General features: G+C 39.9%; 1 protein-coding gene across 1 annotated transcript in view; it reads left to right on the top strand.

Annotated features, from left to right (window-relative positions):
- Positions 1–206: 206 nt before the first annotated feature.
- LOC135568049 (arf-GAP with SH3 domain, ANK repeat and PH domain-containing protein 1-like) overlaps positions 207–14,995 on the top strand; it is a 60,339-nt gene continuing 45,550 nt past the window's right edge. Inside the window, exons 1-11 of the mRNA XM_065015073.1 lie at positions 207–275; positions 562–707; positions 1,027–1,101; positions 1,217–1,266; positions 2,573–2,702; positions 3,025–3,110; positions 3,896–3,971; positions 5,065–5,151; positions 7,569–7,669; positions 9,234–9,303; positions 11,121–11,208. Coding sequence (XP_064871145.1) covers positions 236–275; positions 562–707; positions 1,027–1,101; positions 1,217–1,266; positions 2,573–2,702; positions 3,025–3,110; positions 3,896–3,971; positions 5,065–5,151; positions 7,569–7,669; positions 9,234–9,303; positions 11,121–11,208 — 949 coding nt within the window. The 5' untranslated portion in view covers positions 207–235. The remainder of the gene's footprint in view (positions 276–561; positions 708–1,026; positions 1,102–1,216; positions 1,267–2,572; positions 2,703–3,024; positions 3,111–3,895; positions 3,972–5,064; positions 5,152–7,568; positions 7,670–9,233; positions 9,304–11,120; positions 11,209–14,995) is intronic.

Below are 14,995 nucleotides of genomic sequence, written 5' to 3'. Positions count from 1 at the left end.
CATTGGACAACTTCACTGTCAGTTTAGCCTAGTTTGGTTGAGAACCAATCAGAATAGAGAAAGCCCATTAAATCCACTAAGAATTAATTTGTTGCCATGCTAGGTTCATGTACTACTCATAAAACATATATTTAGAACTGTTTTCAGAAACATAAAATACAATTCTGGCCAAGCCCTAAATTGTTTTGTATATGTTTTACAGGCTTTGGACTGTGACAGAACAGTGTTGCAGAAAATGAAGAAAGCTGCTAAAGCCAAGCATGCTTCAGGTCAAGGTAAAACACAATCATAATGAAGAAAACCCACAGCAGATCATTTTGTTTGGTACATTTAATTGAACTGGAGAACAGTGCAAAACAAGTGCCAATTGTGCCTATTATTCTATCTGATTTGCAGCACACATATAATGGCACCTATTATCCAAGATATATAGCACAAATGGTAGCCATTACCTAGAGTACCATGTAGGAATCATGTGAGCCTATTAACACTGATCTAGTGAAAACTGTCATCTGCTGTTATGTATGTGTGCTAAACGTATCGTCCCTTTCCCCCTTATAGACCATATCTCCCATCTGGAGCTGTACATCAGTTCCATGGAGAAACTGGTTGTGAATTTCCACTCCAATGGAGAGAAGGAAGTGGCCTCTGCCTTCACTAAGTTTGCTGAATTTTCCAAAGAGCTGTTGACGCCAATAAAAAACTTGGTGAGAGAGATTGCTTCCGAGAGTATATATATAAAAAAAATATTTTAAAAAGTCAGACATCTCATTAAGCGAGAAGAGAACTAACTTGGCAGATAATGTGCGTCGCTTTTTATTTCAGCTCTCTGTGATATCTGTGATACTTTGTCTCATTCAAAGTTCTGACGTAAACCTCTTTTGTGTAATAATAAAAAAAACTCTCAAACTTGAATTAGAATGTGTTTCTGTTATGTCTACTTCAAAGCTCCTCAGTAACAGTCTGACATTGTGCGTATTGTAACCCACCACAACTGGACGTGAACTGAGTGTGTCTTCCCATTAGTTAAAGAGCATGCTGCACAACATCAACTTCTTCCTGGACTCTCTAGTAAAAGGAGACCTGAAAGAGGTCAAAGGGGTATGTCTAAAATGTCAAATAGCTGATCTTGCCTCGCTCAAATATCATTGTCGTATTGCTTATTTGTGATGACCACTCTAAAATAATGCAACATTTCTGTTCTCTTCTCCATCAGGATTTGAAAAAGCCGTTTGACAAAGCATGGAGGGACTACGAAAATAAATTGTGAGTGTACATCTGCCCAACAGCTAAATGGTCCTGGTGAGGGAACAATGATTTTACCTGGCTTTTACATTTTCCGCACCGGTGCCAAATGATGCATTTGCTCAATATCAAAACAATGCATTGCATTCATACGTCCTACAGTCAACTGAAATAATGCCTTATTTTTTAAATTCTGAATAGCTGTTTTAATTAAGTAGAAATAACAGGCTGGTTTATTGCCAGGCCAATGGGCTGGAGGATATTGTTTTGATTTGTGGTGCAAGAGTTATTGTTCATGTCACAAATTTGGTCCAAGAGACAAGTTATATCCTCACACTTTCCACCAACAAGACGAAATGGATCTGTTCCTATTTAAATAAGGTTTTAAGTGTCATAGCAACCAGCTTTGAATTACTGTAATCTGTGGGTCTGTTTTCAGTGGGGCAATTTGTCCATGGTGGGTTTTGATTTGTCTGTGTGCCTGTTCCCACTAACTGGGTCAGAGGTACAGCTGCCCTTGACACCACATTCACATCCCCTGTACTGGAAACAGTGGTTGAGCCGTGCATCATTTGAATGATTCTCTATATGCTTTTATTACAAGCCATTCCTGTTCAAGCTCCCCACAGTCTCGGTTTCCCCAAGGCCTGAATCCAATCTTGTGATTTTCGATGTAAATGACCACAAAAACATCACATGACAACAATACCATATTGAAAAAATCAGATGACAGCCCAGCACCATTTACAAGTCATACTAAGAAGCTCCTCCCTGATCCTTACATAATGATTTACCATTCATATGATTTTTTTGCATTAATTTTTACATTAATAGTAGTACTATTTCTCATGTGAAATATAATCAGTATCTCTTATCAATATCACACGAAAAAAGAAACGTCCTTTTTTCAGGAACCTGTCTTCAAAGATATTTCATAAAAATCAAAATAACTTCACAGATCTTCATTGTAAAGGGTTTAAGCACTGCAGTACTTAATGCAGCTGGTGGCCACACCAGATACTGACTGTTACTTTTGATTTTGACTCCCCCCTTTGTTCAGGGACACATTATTCTACTTATGTTTGTCACATGTCTGTGGAAGGTTTTCAGTTTATGTCTCAGTTGTTGAATCTTGTTATGTTCATACAAATATTTACACATGTTAAGTTTGTTGACACTGAGAGGACGTTTCTTTTTTGCTGAGTTTAGAATAGCATTTTGTCCAATTCTCTCAACTGTATGAATCAACCAACCGTAATGAGCGGTACCAGTGTGTTTATCTCTTTGACTGACCTGAGAGGAACTACTATTATATTGTATCACTCAGCACCAAGATCGAAAAGGAGAAGCGGGAGCTAGCCAAGCAGTACGGCATGGTGCGCACAGAGGTGAGCGGGGGAGAGATTGCAGAGGAGATGGAGAAGGAGCGCAGGATGTTCCAGCTACAGATGTGTGAGGTGAGCGGGATCTACTGTATAGAGGGGTTCTTATTGAAATTATATGGGGGGAGTCTCAAAGTTTCGACATCTGATTAACAGTTCTGGCTTAGAGCTTTGGCCAACATTTGTGTCTACTGAAAATGGGGTGTTACCTCAGGGTTTGACCTCTTATCCCATAATGACATAGTTTCAGATATGAAACCTTTCTGAATAGCTCCAAGGTCTTCCATTGAAATCTGTAGTTTCTCTGTCTTAATGACTGCTTGACCGACACATTGGCTTATTCAATGGATGAGTAACTCAACCATAAAAACATTTGCTTCTCCTCTGTTTCTTGTAGTACCTCATCAAAGTGAACGAAATCAAGACTAAGAAAGGTGTCGACCTGCTTCAGAATCTCATCAAGCACTATCACTCCCAGTGCAAGTAAGGCAATGTGGTTGGTCTCTGTCTAATTAAAAGTTAGGGGGAGAAATTGCTCTGAGGTTTATTGAGTAAAAGGAGAACCTTAGGAGGTAAAAATAATGGGGAGAGTGGAGTGATTGTATACTGTACTGTAAGTACATTGGAAAAAATCTATTGCCTAATGATCTGCTTTCCTGAAAAATCCAATAACTTTTTAAAGCATATGACTTGATATCTTATTGAAATATGTAAATAATGTCCGTCCCACATACAGTATTACTGTGCTAGCGCTAAGTGTTTTATAAAATACTTAACACTTATGGTTTATCTAGATTATGATATAATAAAACCTATTGGCGAAATTCAGGTTTGGACTCCAGAGGATTGATAGATGTATTGATGCATTATTTTGAGTAAAGGGTGATTTATTAAAAAATGCTTTTGAACAAGATGAGTGGCTGCGAAATGAGTTGACATAATGGTTGCGGTTTTAGATTTGCCCGAGGGTCATGCAGTAGCAGTTATGATGGCATAATCATATACAGATAACCAGATGAGAAGCAGCCTATTGTAGAACTCATTTTCATCTTTCAGTAGAGCTTCAATTGCGTGTGCCAAACACATCAGTTAGATGTTAAATACAATATCCCCTGTGACTGACTCTCCCATGCTCCATCATATGTGACCAGAATCGGGAAACATGCTAGCCCATCCTGCAACACATCCAAACACTCACTCACTCATTCCCACACATACTCTCACATACACACACAATGCAGCAATAAACTGATATTTCCTTTTGTCAGTTTCTTTCAGGAGTGCCTGGTGGCCACAGAGAAGCTCAAGCAGTATATTGACGAGCTCACAGGAGCGCTGGGCACTGTGAGTGGCATTCCACAATGAATGTGTGTCTGATTTCATTTTATTTAACCTTTATTTAAGCAGGGAGTATGTTGAGACCACGGTCTCTTTCACAGATGAGCCCTGCACATTCTGGTGTTCGATCAAATGGCAACTTGCAAAAGTGATGTTCACTACAAACACCACCTACTGCAGTCTCAGAATGAGCCATTTGCAATCAACTGCAGTTTTGCTTTTCTGTTGCAACCATCCCCCACACAACTGATTGATTTCGGTTTTGCTACAAGCCCAACTTGAACAATTGTAAGGAATCTCTCCAGAAACCATATAATAAATGTAATCTGAACTGTTAATTGTTTTCCCCCTCACATCAGTAGTCAGCGACTGTCCGCTCTCCCAGCTGTTGGGTTCCATTAACATTCTATTGAGATAAACAGCCCACGCTGTTAGCCCTGTTCTCACATTTAGAGTAGATAGAGATAATCAGCTCAGTTAGCCTCAAACCGCTACAGCTCTATTCAGAGAGCCATTCACAGCTGCCCTATAACTTGCACATGTGACTGAAGCAGGGCATCTGCATTCTGAACACTCTCCCCACCCTACAGCTCACACAGACAGTACAGCCCTTTGATCAACAACCAACTGGATCAAATCCATCAGAGTAGACACTGCACAATGGTTGTTCATGTAGATTATAGTGAGGCAGTAGACGACCAAACGTGCTCTGTTTATGACTACCCTATCCTGCACAGTGAAGGGCTATGAGGACTTTTGCTGTCGGAGCACCTGTAATGCCTCTGGCAGATTTCCTTGGGCTGAATTACACATGTTTTACCCCTAGTCTCTAGCTCCTACCCCCTAAACACTGCTGTAGAACTGTAAAGTTTGGATATGTTTAAGCAATACATTTTCACAACCATTGGGTATTAAAGGAAGATTTTTATTCTCAACATTTCTGCAATGCTGAGATTGTCTTAAAGCAGCCATTCACACAATCAATTTGTGTGACCTGGAATGTGTTTGGAGGGAAAGGATGTGAGGGGTGGGTGGAGTGTGTGTGTGTATTGGGAGGTGATGGTGAGGGTATTATTGAATGTGCTCTGTCTCTGTCCAGATCAAACACAGACAGGACGAGGAGAAGAGACAACTCTGCTCTCTGAGAGACCAGCTCCGGCCCTCACTGCAGCCTGAGCTCAAAGAGGTGAGGGCACACACACACCATACATACAGGTTTGATTGAAATTCTAAATGTGCCTGTCTATGTAAAAAAAAAAATGTAACATTTGAGGTTGTTTAAGAGTAAAATATATATTTTTAAATGCTTCTTGAGTAAAGCATTTATCTTCCATGCTCATATGTGGTGAGTATTATCTCACTAAATGTGGATGTTGTAATTCATTATATATTAACATTGTGGTTTTATTTCAATCCTGCAAGTCGTCCAGTCAAGGAGAATACGTTGAATTTGATTTACTTGATATGTACAGTACTTGCATATGTTAAAAAATAAATTTATAACCAAAAACCTGGAAATGCAGTGCATTCTGAAAGTATTCAGACCACTTGACTTTTCCCTCATTTTGTTACGTAGTAGCCTTATTCTAAAATGTATGATTGTTTTCCCCCCCCTCATTAATCTACACACAATACCCCTTAATGACAAAGCAAAAACAGGTGTTTAGAAACTTTTGTAAATGTATAAAAAATAAAAACGGAAGTAAGACATTACATAGATATTCAGACCCTTTACACATTTGGCAGTAATTACAGACTCTAGTCTTCTTGGGTATGACGCTACAAGCTTGGCACACCTGTATTTGGGGAGGTTCTCACATTCTTCTCTGCAGATCCTCTCAAGCTCTGTCAGGTTGGATGTGGAGGGGTCGCTGCAAAGCTATTTTCAGGTCTCTCCAGAGATGTTCAAGTCTGGGCTCTGGCACGGCCACTCAAGGACATTCAGAGACTTGTACCAAAGCCACTCCTGCGTTGTCTTGGCTGTATGCTTAGGGTCGTTGTCCTGTTGAAAGGTGAACCAGTCTGAGGTCCTGAGTGCTCAGGTATCAGGTTTTCATCAAGGATCTCTGTACTTTTCTCCGTTCATCTTTCCCTCGATCCTGACTAGTCTCTCAGTCCCTGCCTCTTAAAAACCATCCCCACAACATGATGCTGCTACCAACATGCTTCACAGTAGGGATTGTGCCAGTTTTCCTCCAGACGTGCCAAACAATTTAATCTGGCTTTTATCAGACCAGAGAATCTTGTTTCTAATGGTCTGAGAGTCCTTTAGGTGCCTTTTGGCAAACTCCAAGTGGGGTGTCATGTGCCTGTCATATACATTTAACATTTACATTTAAGTCATTTAGCAGACGCTCTTATCCAGAGCGACTTACAAATTGGTGCATTCACCTTATGACATCCAGTGGAACAGTATATGCCTACTGAGGAGTGGCTTCCGTCTGGGCACTCTACCATAAAGGCCTGATTGGTGGAGTGCTGCGGAGATGGTTGTCCTTCTGGAAGTTTCTCCTATCTCCACAGAGGAACTCTGGAGGTCTGTTGTGGGGACCACCTTCTCCCCCGATTGCGCAGCTCTAGGAAAACTCTTGGTGGTTCCAAACTTCTTTAATTTAAGAATGATGGAGGCCACTGTGTTTTTAGGGACCTTCAATGCTGCAGAATTATTTCGGTACCCTTCCCCAGATCTGTGCCTTGACACAATCCTGTCTCGGAGCTCTATGGACAATTCCTTTGACCTTATGGCATGGTTTTTGCTCTGACATGCACTGTCAACTGTGGGACCTTATATAGACTGGTGTGTACCTTTTCAAAATCATGTCCAATCAATTGAATTTACCACAGGTAGACTCCAATCAAGTTGTAGAAACATCTCAAGGATGATCAATGGAAACAGGGATGCCCCTGAGCCCAATTTTGAGTCTCATAGCAAATGGTCTGAATACTTATGTAAATAAGGTATTTCAATTTTTTTGTAAATTAAAAAATAAATACATTTGCAAACATTTCTAAAAACCTGTTTTTTAAATTTTATTTTATCAATTTTAGAATAAAGCTGTAACGTAACAAAATGTGGAAAAAGTCATCAGGTTTGAATTCTTCGAATGCACTGTACACCTGTGGTGGTTCTACTCAGTCCTTGTGCAACAGGCAAAATGTTTTACATTCAAGGGCTATTTGTAGTTTTTATGAATCACCCTTTTTTGAAACTTTTGTTTAGTATGTGTTATGATGTTATGGCTGATCTTAGTGGTATTTGACAAGAAGAGATTGTCTGCCTGACCTAACACTCAGCTACTACTGTACTTGCATGCATACGTTAATCTGTCTTGTTTGTGACATCACATTTCTGCTTTCCGTGTTCCTCACTCTGCTTGAGTCACAGGATCTAGATATTGAAACTTGAGTCATGATATGTTAATATGAAATATGTCAAATCAAATGAATGTTTATTGGTCACATACACATGTTTAGCAGATGTTATTGCAGGTGTAGCGTAACGCTTGTAAAGGGATAAATGGTGACGCTCTGTACATTATAGAAAATAATGGACGACGTGGTAGGGAATCGTGTAAATGACCTCCATCTCTTTGTCAAACCCAGGACTCTTTGAGCAAGCAGACATTCTACAGCATGCACCAGCTGCAAGGCAACAAACATTATGGCACAGAGAAAGCGGGATACCTCTACAAGAGAAGTGACGGGTATGAACACTTAATCTGTGTGAAAGTCATTATCCCAAGCAGAATTGTCATACCTACAGTGGCAAGAAAAAGTATGTGAACCCTTTGGCATTACATGGATTTCTGCATAAATTTGTCATAGATGAAGATCAGATCAAATTTTAAGTCACTACAATAGACAAACACAATGTGCTTAAACTAATAACACATAAACAATTATACATTGTCATGTCTTTATTGAACACACCATGTAAACATTCACAGTGCTGGGTGGAAAAAGTATGTGAACCCTTGGATTTTATAACTGGTTGACCTTCCATTGGCAACAATAACCTCAACCAAACGTTTTCTGTAGTTGGCAGAACAGACCTGCACAATGGTCAGGAGGAACTTTGGACCATTCCTCTTTACAAAACTGTTTCAGTATAGCAATATTTTTGGGATGTCCGGTGTGAACCGCTCTCTTGAGGTCATGCCACAGCATCTCAATCGAGGTCAGGACTCTGACTGGGCCACTCCAGAAGGTGTAATTTCTTCTGATGAAGCCATTCTGTTGTTGATTTACTTCTGCGTCACCCAACTTCTGCGTCACCCAACTTCTGTTGCGCTTCAATAGGTGGACAGATAGCCTTATATTCTCCTGCAAAATGTCTTGATGAACTTGTGAATACATTTTTCTGTCGATGATACTAAGATGTCCAGGCCATGAGGCAGCAAAGCTGCCCCAAACCATGATGCTCCCTCTATCATACTTCACAGTTGGGGGAGGTTTTGATGTTGGTGTGCAGTGCCTTTTTTTCTCCACACATAGTGTTGTGTGTTCCTTCCTCCCAAACAACTCAATTTTAGTTTCATTTGTCCACAGAATATTTTACCAGTAGCTCTGTGGAACATTTTGCGAACTTCAGATGTGCAGGAATGTCTTTTTTGGACAGCAGTGGCTTCTTCTGTCTTACCGTGGACTGATGAACATCAAGGCTTTTAGAGATACTTTTGTAACCCTTTCCAGCTTTATATAAGTCTACAATTCTTAGTCTTAGGTCTTCAGAGATCTCTTTTGTTTGATGCATGGTTCACATCAGGCAATGCTTCTTGTGAATAGCACTCAAATTTTGTGAGTGTTTTTATATAGGGCAGGGCAGCTCTAACCAACATCTCCAATCTCGTCTCATTGACTGGACTCCAGGTTTAGTTGACTCCAATTAACTTTTGAAGTCATTCGCCTAGTGGTTCATATAATTTTTCCAACCTACACTGTGAATGTTTAAATGATGTATTCAATATATACAAGAAAAATACAATAATGTGAGTGTTATTAGTTAAAACACACTGTTTGTCTATTGTTGTGACTTAGATGAAGATCAAATCACAATTTCTAACCAATTTATGCAGAAATCCAGGCATTTCCAGAGGGTTCACATACTTACTTTCCACTGTACAAGTGAAATCCTATTTATACTAGACGGATGTAGTATCACTATGTGTATAGTGAGAATTTCATTTGAGCTTCCATACAATTACATCACAGTACCTCAGTCAGATTGTAGGCTGACAAATGTTCACTCTTGGTATTTGTTCCGTGCAGGTTGAGAAAGATGTGGCAGAAGAGGAATTGCACTGTGCAGAACTGCTACCTAACTATTGCACATGGAACTGTGAGTTCAGTGTTGTGGATTATCTTCTGACACAATTTATGATAACCTGGTACTAAATAGTGCCTGGTGGGGCTTTTTTAATGAATCAAATGTGATAGTAATAACCTATGTGATTACCATGTTATCTTTTAGTAAATACCTGCTGATTTCTGTACCCTAAAATAAAGTGTAACTTTAATGCTTAAAGTGCAACTGACAGCATTTTAGCAACATTAAATATTATACAAATCTGTTCATATACACCACCAGGAAGAATATGACAATTTTGTTTTTGTTGCATTTTCTGACAAGCAAACACTTAGATATGGTCATTTTCACGTTTTCATAAATTCGTAGTTTATGTAATAAGTAATAAACATTCTAAGACATTTGTGAAAATTCTATAGCAATATAGAGTGGGAAAGCGGCCGTGCACTTGGACAATTGACACTGCAGTAAGTAAATAACACCTAATAAAGACATCTGTCTCGTCCAGGACCAGAGTCTACGCAGACCGATGCGCCATAGCCAATCGGAGGTACAGTAGGCCTATATGCAAACAAGCTGTTTGCGACAAAGGCCTGCCATCATTCTCTTTGAACTGGACTATGTGTTTATAGGCAGTTGCAACATCCTGGCTGTGTAGCCACCGTAAAACGATACAAGGAGAAAAAGTTAGTCAGTCACTCACCCACTCCTCCAATGACATGACGTCCTCTTAGCAGCTAGCTAAACTCAGCAAAAAATAAACGTCCCTTTTTTGTCACATATAATTCGTAAATATCCAAATAGCTTCACAGATCTTCATTGTAAAGGGTTTAAACACGGTTTCCCATGCTTCTTCAATGAACCATAAACAGTTAATGAACATGCACCTGTGGAACAGTAATTAAGACACGAACAGCTTAGACTGTAGGCAATTAAGGTCACAGTTATGAAAACTTAGGACACTAAAGAGGCCTTTCTACGGACTTTGAAAAACACCAAAAGAAAGATGCCCAGGGTCCCTGCTCATCTGCGTAAACGTGCCTTAGGCATGCCTGAAGGAGGCATGAGGACTGCAAATGTGGCCAGGGCAATAAATTCTTATGTCCATATTGTGAGACGCCTGAGACAGGACGGACAGCTGATCGTCCTCGCAGTGGCAGACCACGTGTAACAACACCTGCACAGGATCGGTATATCCAAACATCACACCTGCGGGACAGGTACAGGATGGCAACAACAACTGCCCGAGTTACACCATTTGCTGCAATCTGGCAAATGGTGTCACCATAATCAAGAAATGGCAGGAAAGTCGACTGTTCAATTCGTCTTCCTGCTATTTAGGGAGATGCAAGATATATTTCTTAAAAAGAAGCCCACTTTAAATCTTAGCTTTTTAACTTGCTCATCTGTATATCCTTCAAAATGTGGGCCGCGGCCCGCCCATTGCCCTTTCCTGCCCTTCTAGTGTTCACAATTTCCAGCCATGAAACAGCATTTGAATGTCATTGAAAGCAGCGTTTTTTCACTGTTGGTCACGATAAACCCCATGTTTAATCATTACCATGTTCTATTAGAGAAAGGTGTCTTGCACTTCTGTCAAAGCAAAACAGAATTGACAAAGAGAGAGAGATGATACTAAAGAGACCTTGGTGAAAGAGAGCAGTGCGAGAACTAGAGAACATGTATTTAGTCTTGCTTGCATGAAGTACACATTTTAAACCAATTAGGGCTTTTTCTGTAAGGTAAAGTCAGATTTCAGCTTTAACATAGCTTGGTCATCAGTTGGGGCAATGGCATACATAATTGCAGGAGGGACTTCCCTGGGAGTAACCATGCTATCCTTTCCTCAGCCCAACAAACCACCAGCCAAACTCAACCTGCTCACGTGCCAAGTCAAGCCCAGTCTGGAGGACAAGAAGTGCTTTGACCTCATTTCTCGTAAGTCAGCCTCCCTAACCAGGATTGAAAATATACGTACAATTGAACTTTACGGTCTAATTTGCATCTGAAATTTGTTCTCTGTTAGTCTAACAATCAAAATTCAATAAAATGTTTTAGTCCAAATAATTTGGAAACATCGCTCTTTGAAATAATCATGCCTGTCAACCATGGCCTATGTTCATTATCATAATTATTCAGGTCAGAATTATTGCGTATGCCGTATAAAACACACACACACATTTACATTTACATTTAAGTCATTTAGCAGACGCTCTTATCACGTTGTCATGCAGACTTTGCTATGTCCCTGGTAGCCTCGGATAAAAACATTGATGTATACACGGACACAGTGACTGAGTTCATCAGGAAGTGTATAAGGGATGTGGTTCCCACTGTGACTATTAAAACCTACCCAAACCAGAAACCGTGGATAGATGGCAGCATTGGCGCTAAACTGAAAGCGCAAACCACCTCATTTAACCATGGCCTGGTGACTGGGAATATGGTTGAATACAAACAGTGTAGTTATTCCCTCCGTAAGGCACACAGGCAAGACGTCAGTACAGAGACAGTGGAGTTGCAGTGGAGTCGTGACATTGCACTGCACACTGCCCTATTCCACCTTGACAAGAGGAATGCCTGTGTAAGAATGCTGTCCATAGTGTTGATGTTCGGGGCCCTGGTCCTGAACCCCGCCCTGTGCAACTGGGTCCTGACTGGCCGACCCTAGCTGGTGAAGATACACCACCTCCACTTCACTGATCCTCAACACAGGGGCCCCACAAGGGTTCGTAGTCAGCCCCCTCCTGTACTCCCTGTTCACCCATGACTGCGTGGACACTAGAGATGAAACGTTATGAAAATTTCATATCACGATTATAGTGACCAAAAGTATCACGGTTATCAGTATTATTGCGGTATTGTTAAAATGTGCTGGAAGTGATCAAAAAGTACTGAAACACACACTGAAATCATTTCACCAAGTTTTATATTGAAAACCAACAAACAACAAATACAATTAGCAGCACTATGCACTTTGTGTGCATAAACATTAAAATAATAACATTAACATTAAAGATGAAACCATGTGGCCATGAGAGGTAAAAGTTTCCCTAGTGCAGGTCTAAATGAACACAACCTTAAGTAAGCAAATCAAATAAACAAACAACAAACACAATTAGCAGCACTCACTTTGTAGTGAGGCACAGCAACCTTCATATGAAATGAGTGCAGTGAGGTCCTGAGCATTTTTTGACGAGGGTGCATAAACAGCCTGCCTATTTTAAATGCTTGCTCAAGTGTCTGTGTCACAACTGTAGAGGGACCAGTAGCATCACTGGGTTTGCCTTCTGCACTCCCACTCTGTAAACAAGGGAATAGCAAATGTAGTATTATTATTACTATTATTAGTGTTACATTATAATTATTATTCACTTAGACTGTGTGTATCTTCTGCGTTGCATTTTTATATATCCAATGACCCCATACACAATTTACATAAATACGAGAGTCTTAAGACAGTGATGGTAATTGCATTGAGCCCAACAATTGACATAAATACAGGAGTCTTGCATAGGAGTCTTGCATAGGAGTCTTGCATAGGAGTCTTGCATAGGAGTCTTGCATAGGAGTCTTGCATAGGAGTCTTGCATAGGAGTCTTGCATAGGAGTCTTGCATAGGAGTCTATAGTGTTTCTCCTGTTGGAACACTTTTACAACCAAGTCGATGACTTCTGGATTTTAAATGAACAAAATATGTTGGCTGGGTGACTAAACTACATAACGTGTTATCGTGTGCAATGGGTGAATAGAGTCTTCAGACACATGACGCATACAGCAGCAGAACAACGTGTAGTGTTTTTACAAGAGTAGGTAACACTGAAGGCTTCAGTTTACATTATGGACAAGCTATTAGCAAGTTAGACAGACAAACCATGACATTCCCCCATTCCAAAGTCCCCACATCATGCATTGAGCTAAAAGTTAACTTACCTTGCATTCGATATAAAGTGCTGGTCACGAAGATGACTCAAGAGATTTGAAGTGTTGCCCCCTCTCACAGCGTTTTCTTTTTGTTGCTTGTTCTGCAGACAGGGTTTAAAAAATATGTATATATTTTTTAAATGATTTATTACAAAAACACAAGGCATTAAAGTATTAGAACATGAAGGACAAACAATACAGCATCAAGACACTATGAAACATGCATCAGCCGTTCTGCAACAGAGCCATCCTTATGTGTAAGGGTGTGTGCATGATAGTGATATAAAATATGTCATAGTCTCCTTTTTCATGATCACAATCTTGTGAAACCCGAACCCACCAAGATCCCCCCCACAGTTCCCCAATAGCTTTTCCTCAACCATTCGAGAGCCCTCCCATAGCCTCCCCCCGAAGAAAAAACAAAAAAAATGTTTTTTATTCCATTCCCCACCCCCAAGAACCCCCTAATGCACCAACAACCAACAAGGAAAAGACCGAAGAAAACAGCAAACATCAATGCAATTTTTTTTTAAACAAAATAATACATTTAAAACAAAGGACATCAAGGACAACTGAAATCATAACAGCAATGCCAACTGTATATGTTTGTGTGCATGTCTGGCGCTATTACATGTGTGTATGTGTTTATTTGAATGAGAGTGTGTGTATATGCATGTGTACAAACACCTGCAAGGCATTAGCCTCAGGCAAACCGGCATTAGTTGTAAAAACACTGCCACTTAGTGTCATTCAAATGTACTTTTATTATGTTTTATTTAGACTTTTTTTCCCCTTTATCTTTTGATCATCCATTCTCTCTTTCACACAGCAACTCCACTCCCACTTGTCTCCAATTCCACATACCTTCCCTCAGCCCATCCCATCTATCTCTGCTGGCCACCCACTTCGTGTTTCTACGCAACACATCTTTCAACTATGCTATGATGTTTAACGTACAATTTCAATTTATCTAATCGAATAGAATCTACAGATTGTGTGTTGAAAATAAATACTTTTACTAAGAGTATTAGTATATTAGTAATTGACTGAACCGGTCTCTCCAGATCTCCTAACAGTACTATTTCTAGGGTCAATTTTAGATCCATGACATGCATTTTCAGCCAATCCTGAACCCGAGACCAAAAACAGGCTACCTGAGGTCAATACCAAAATAAATGGTCTATTGATTCTGTATCCTTACAACAAAATCTGCAGAGCTTCGATGATTTTATGCCCCAAATATTCAACATTTTGTTGGTGGCGAGAATTCTATATAATAATTTTAGCTGAAAAGCACAAAGTCTTGCGTTGTTTTATATATCAACTCATACACCCTGTACCATGGAATCGGTACATAAAACATCTCTTCCCAACTATTTGCAATCTGTATGGCACAGTTGTCAACATCCTGGTCCTCAAATGAAACTGGTATACTTTCCTATTTATGCTATTTTTATTCCTCTGCCAGTTTTGATCCTTTATATTGGTCAGACAGACCAGTTCACTGCCTTCTCCCGCTGCCACCAACCTCCTCCATTTTTGGGACAATAATGTAATCAATTGGTTGTACTCTTGGATTTAGCAGACCTTCCTGTACAATTTTTACAATATAATTTAAGAACAAAATGCCATTTTCAAACATCTTTCCCATAAATACAGGTATTTTATCAACCAGCACATTTGCAGACAGGGTTACCATCTTCGATTAACGTTCCCTCTCTACTAATGTAAAACCCAAAATACGATTCAGATTTGGTCCTCTACGAATGCTGAAAAATCTCCTGAGCGCTGTCACTGCCTT

This window comes from Oncorhynchus nerka, unplaced genomic scaffold (assembly GCF_034236695.1).
Source record: "Oncorhynchus nerka isolate Pitt River unplaced genomic scaffold, Oner_Uvic_2.0 unplaced_scaffold_1726, whole genome shotgun sequence".
NCBI lineage: Eukaryota > Metazoa > Chordata > Actinopteri > Salmoniformes > Salmonidae > Oncorhynchus > Oncorhynchus nerka.
This window is presented reverse-complemented; position numbering and strand designations above follow the sequence as displayed.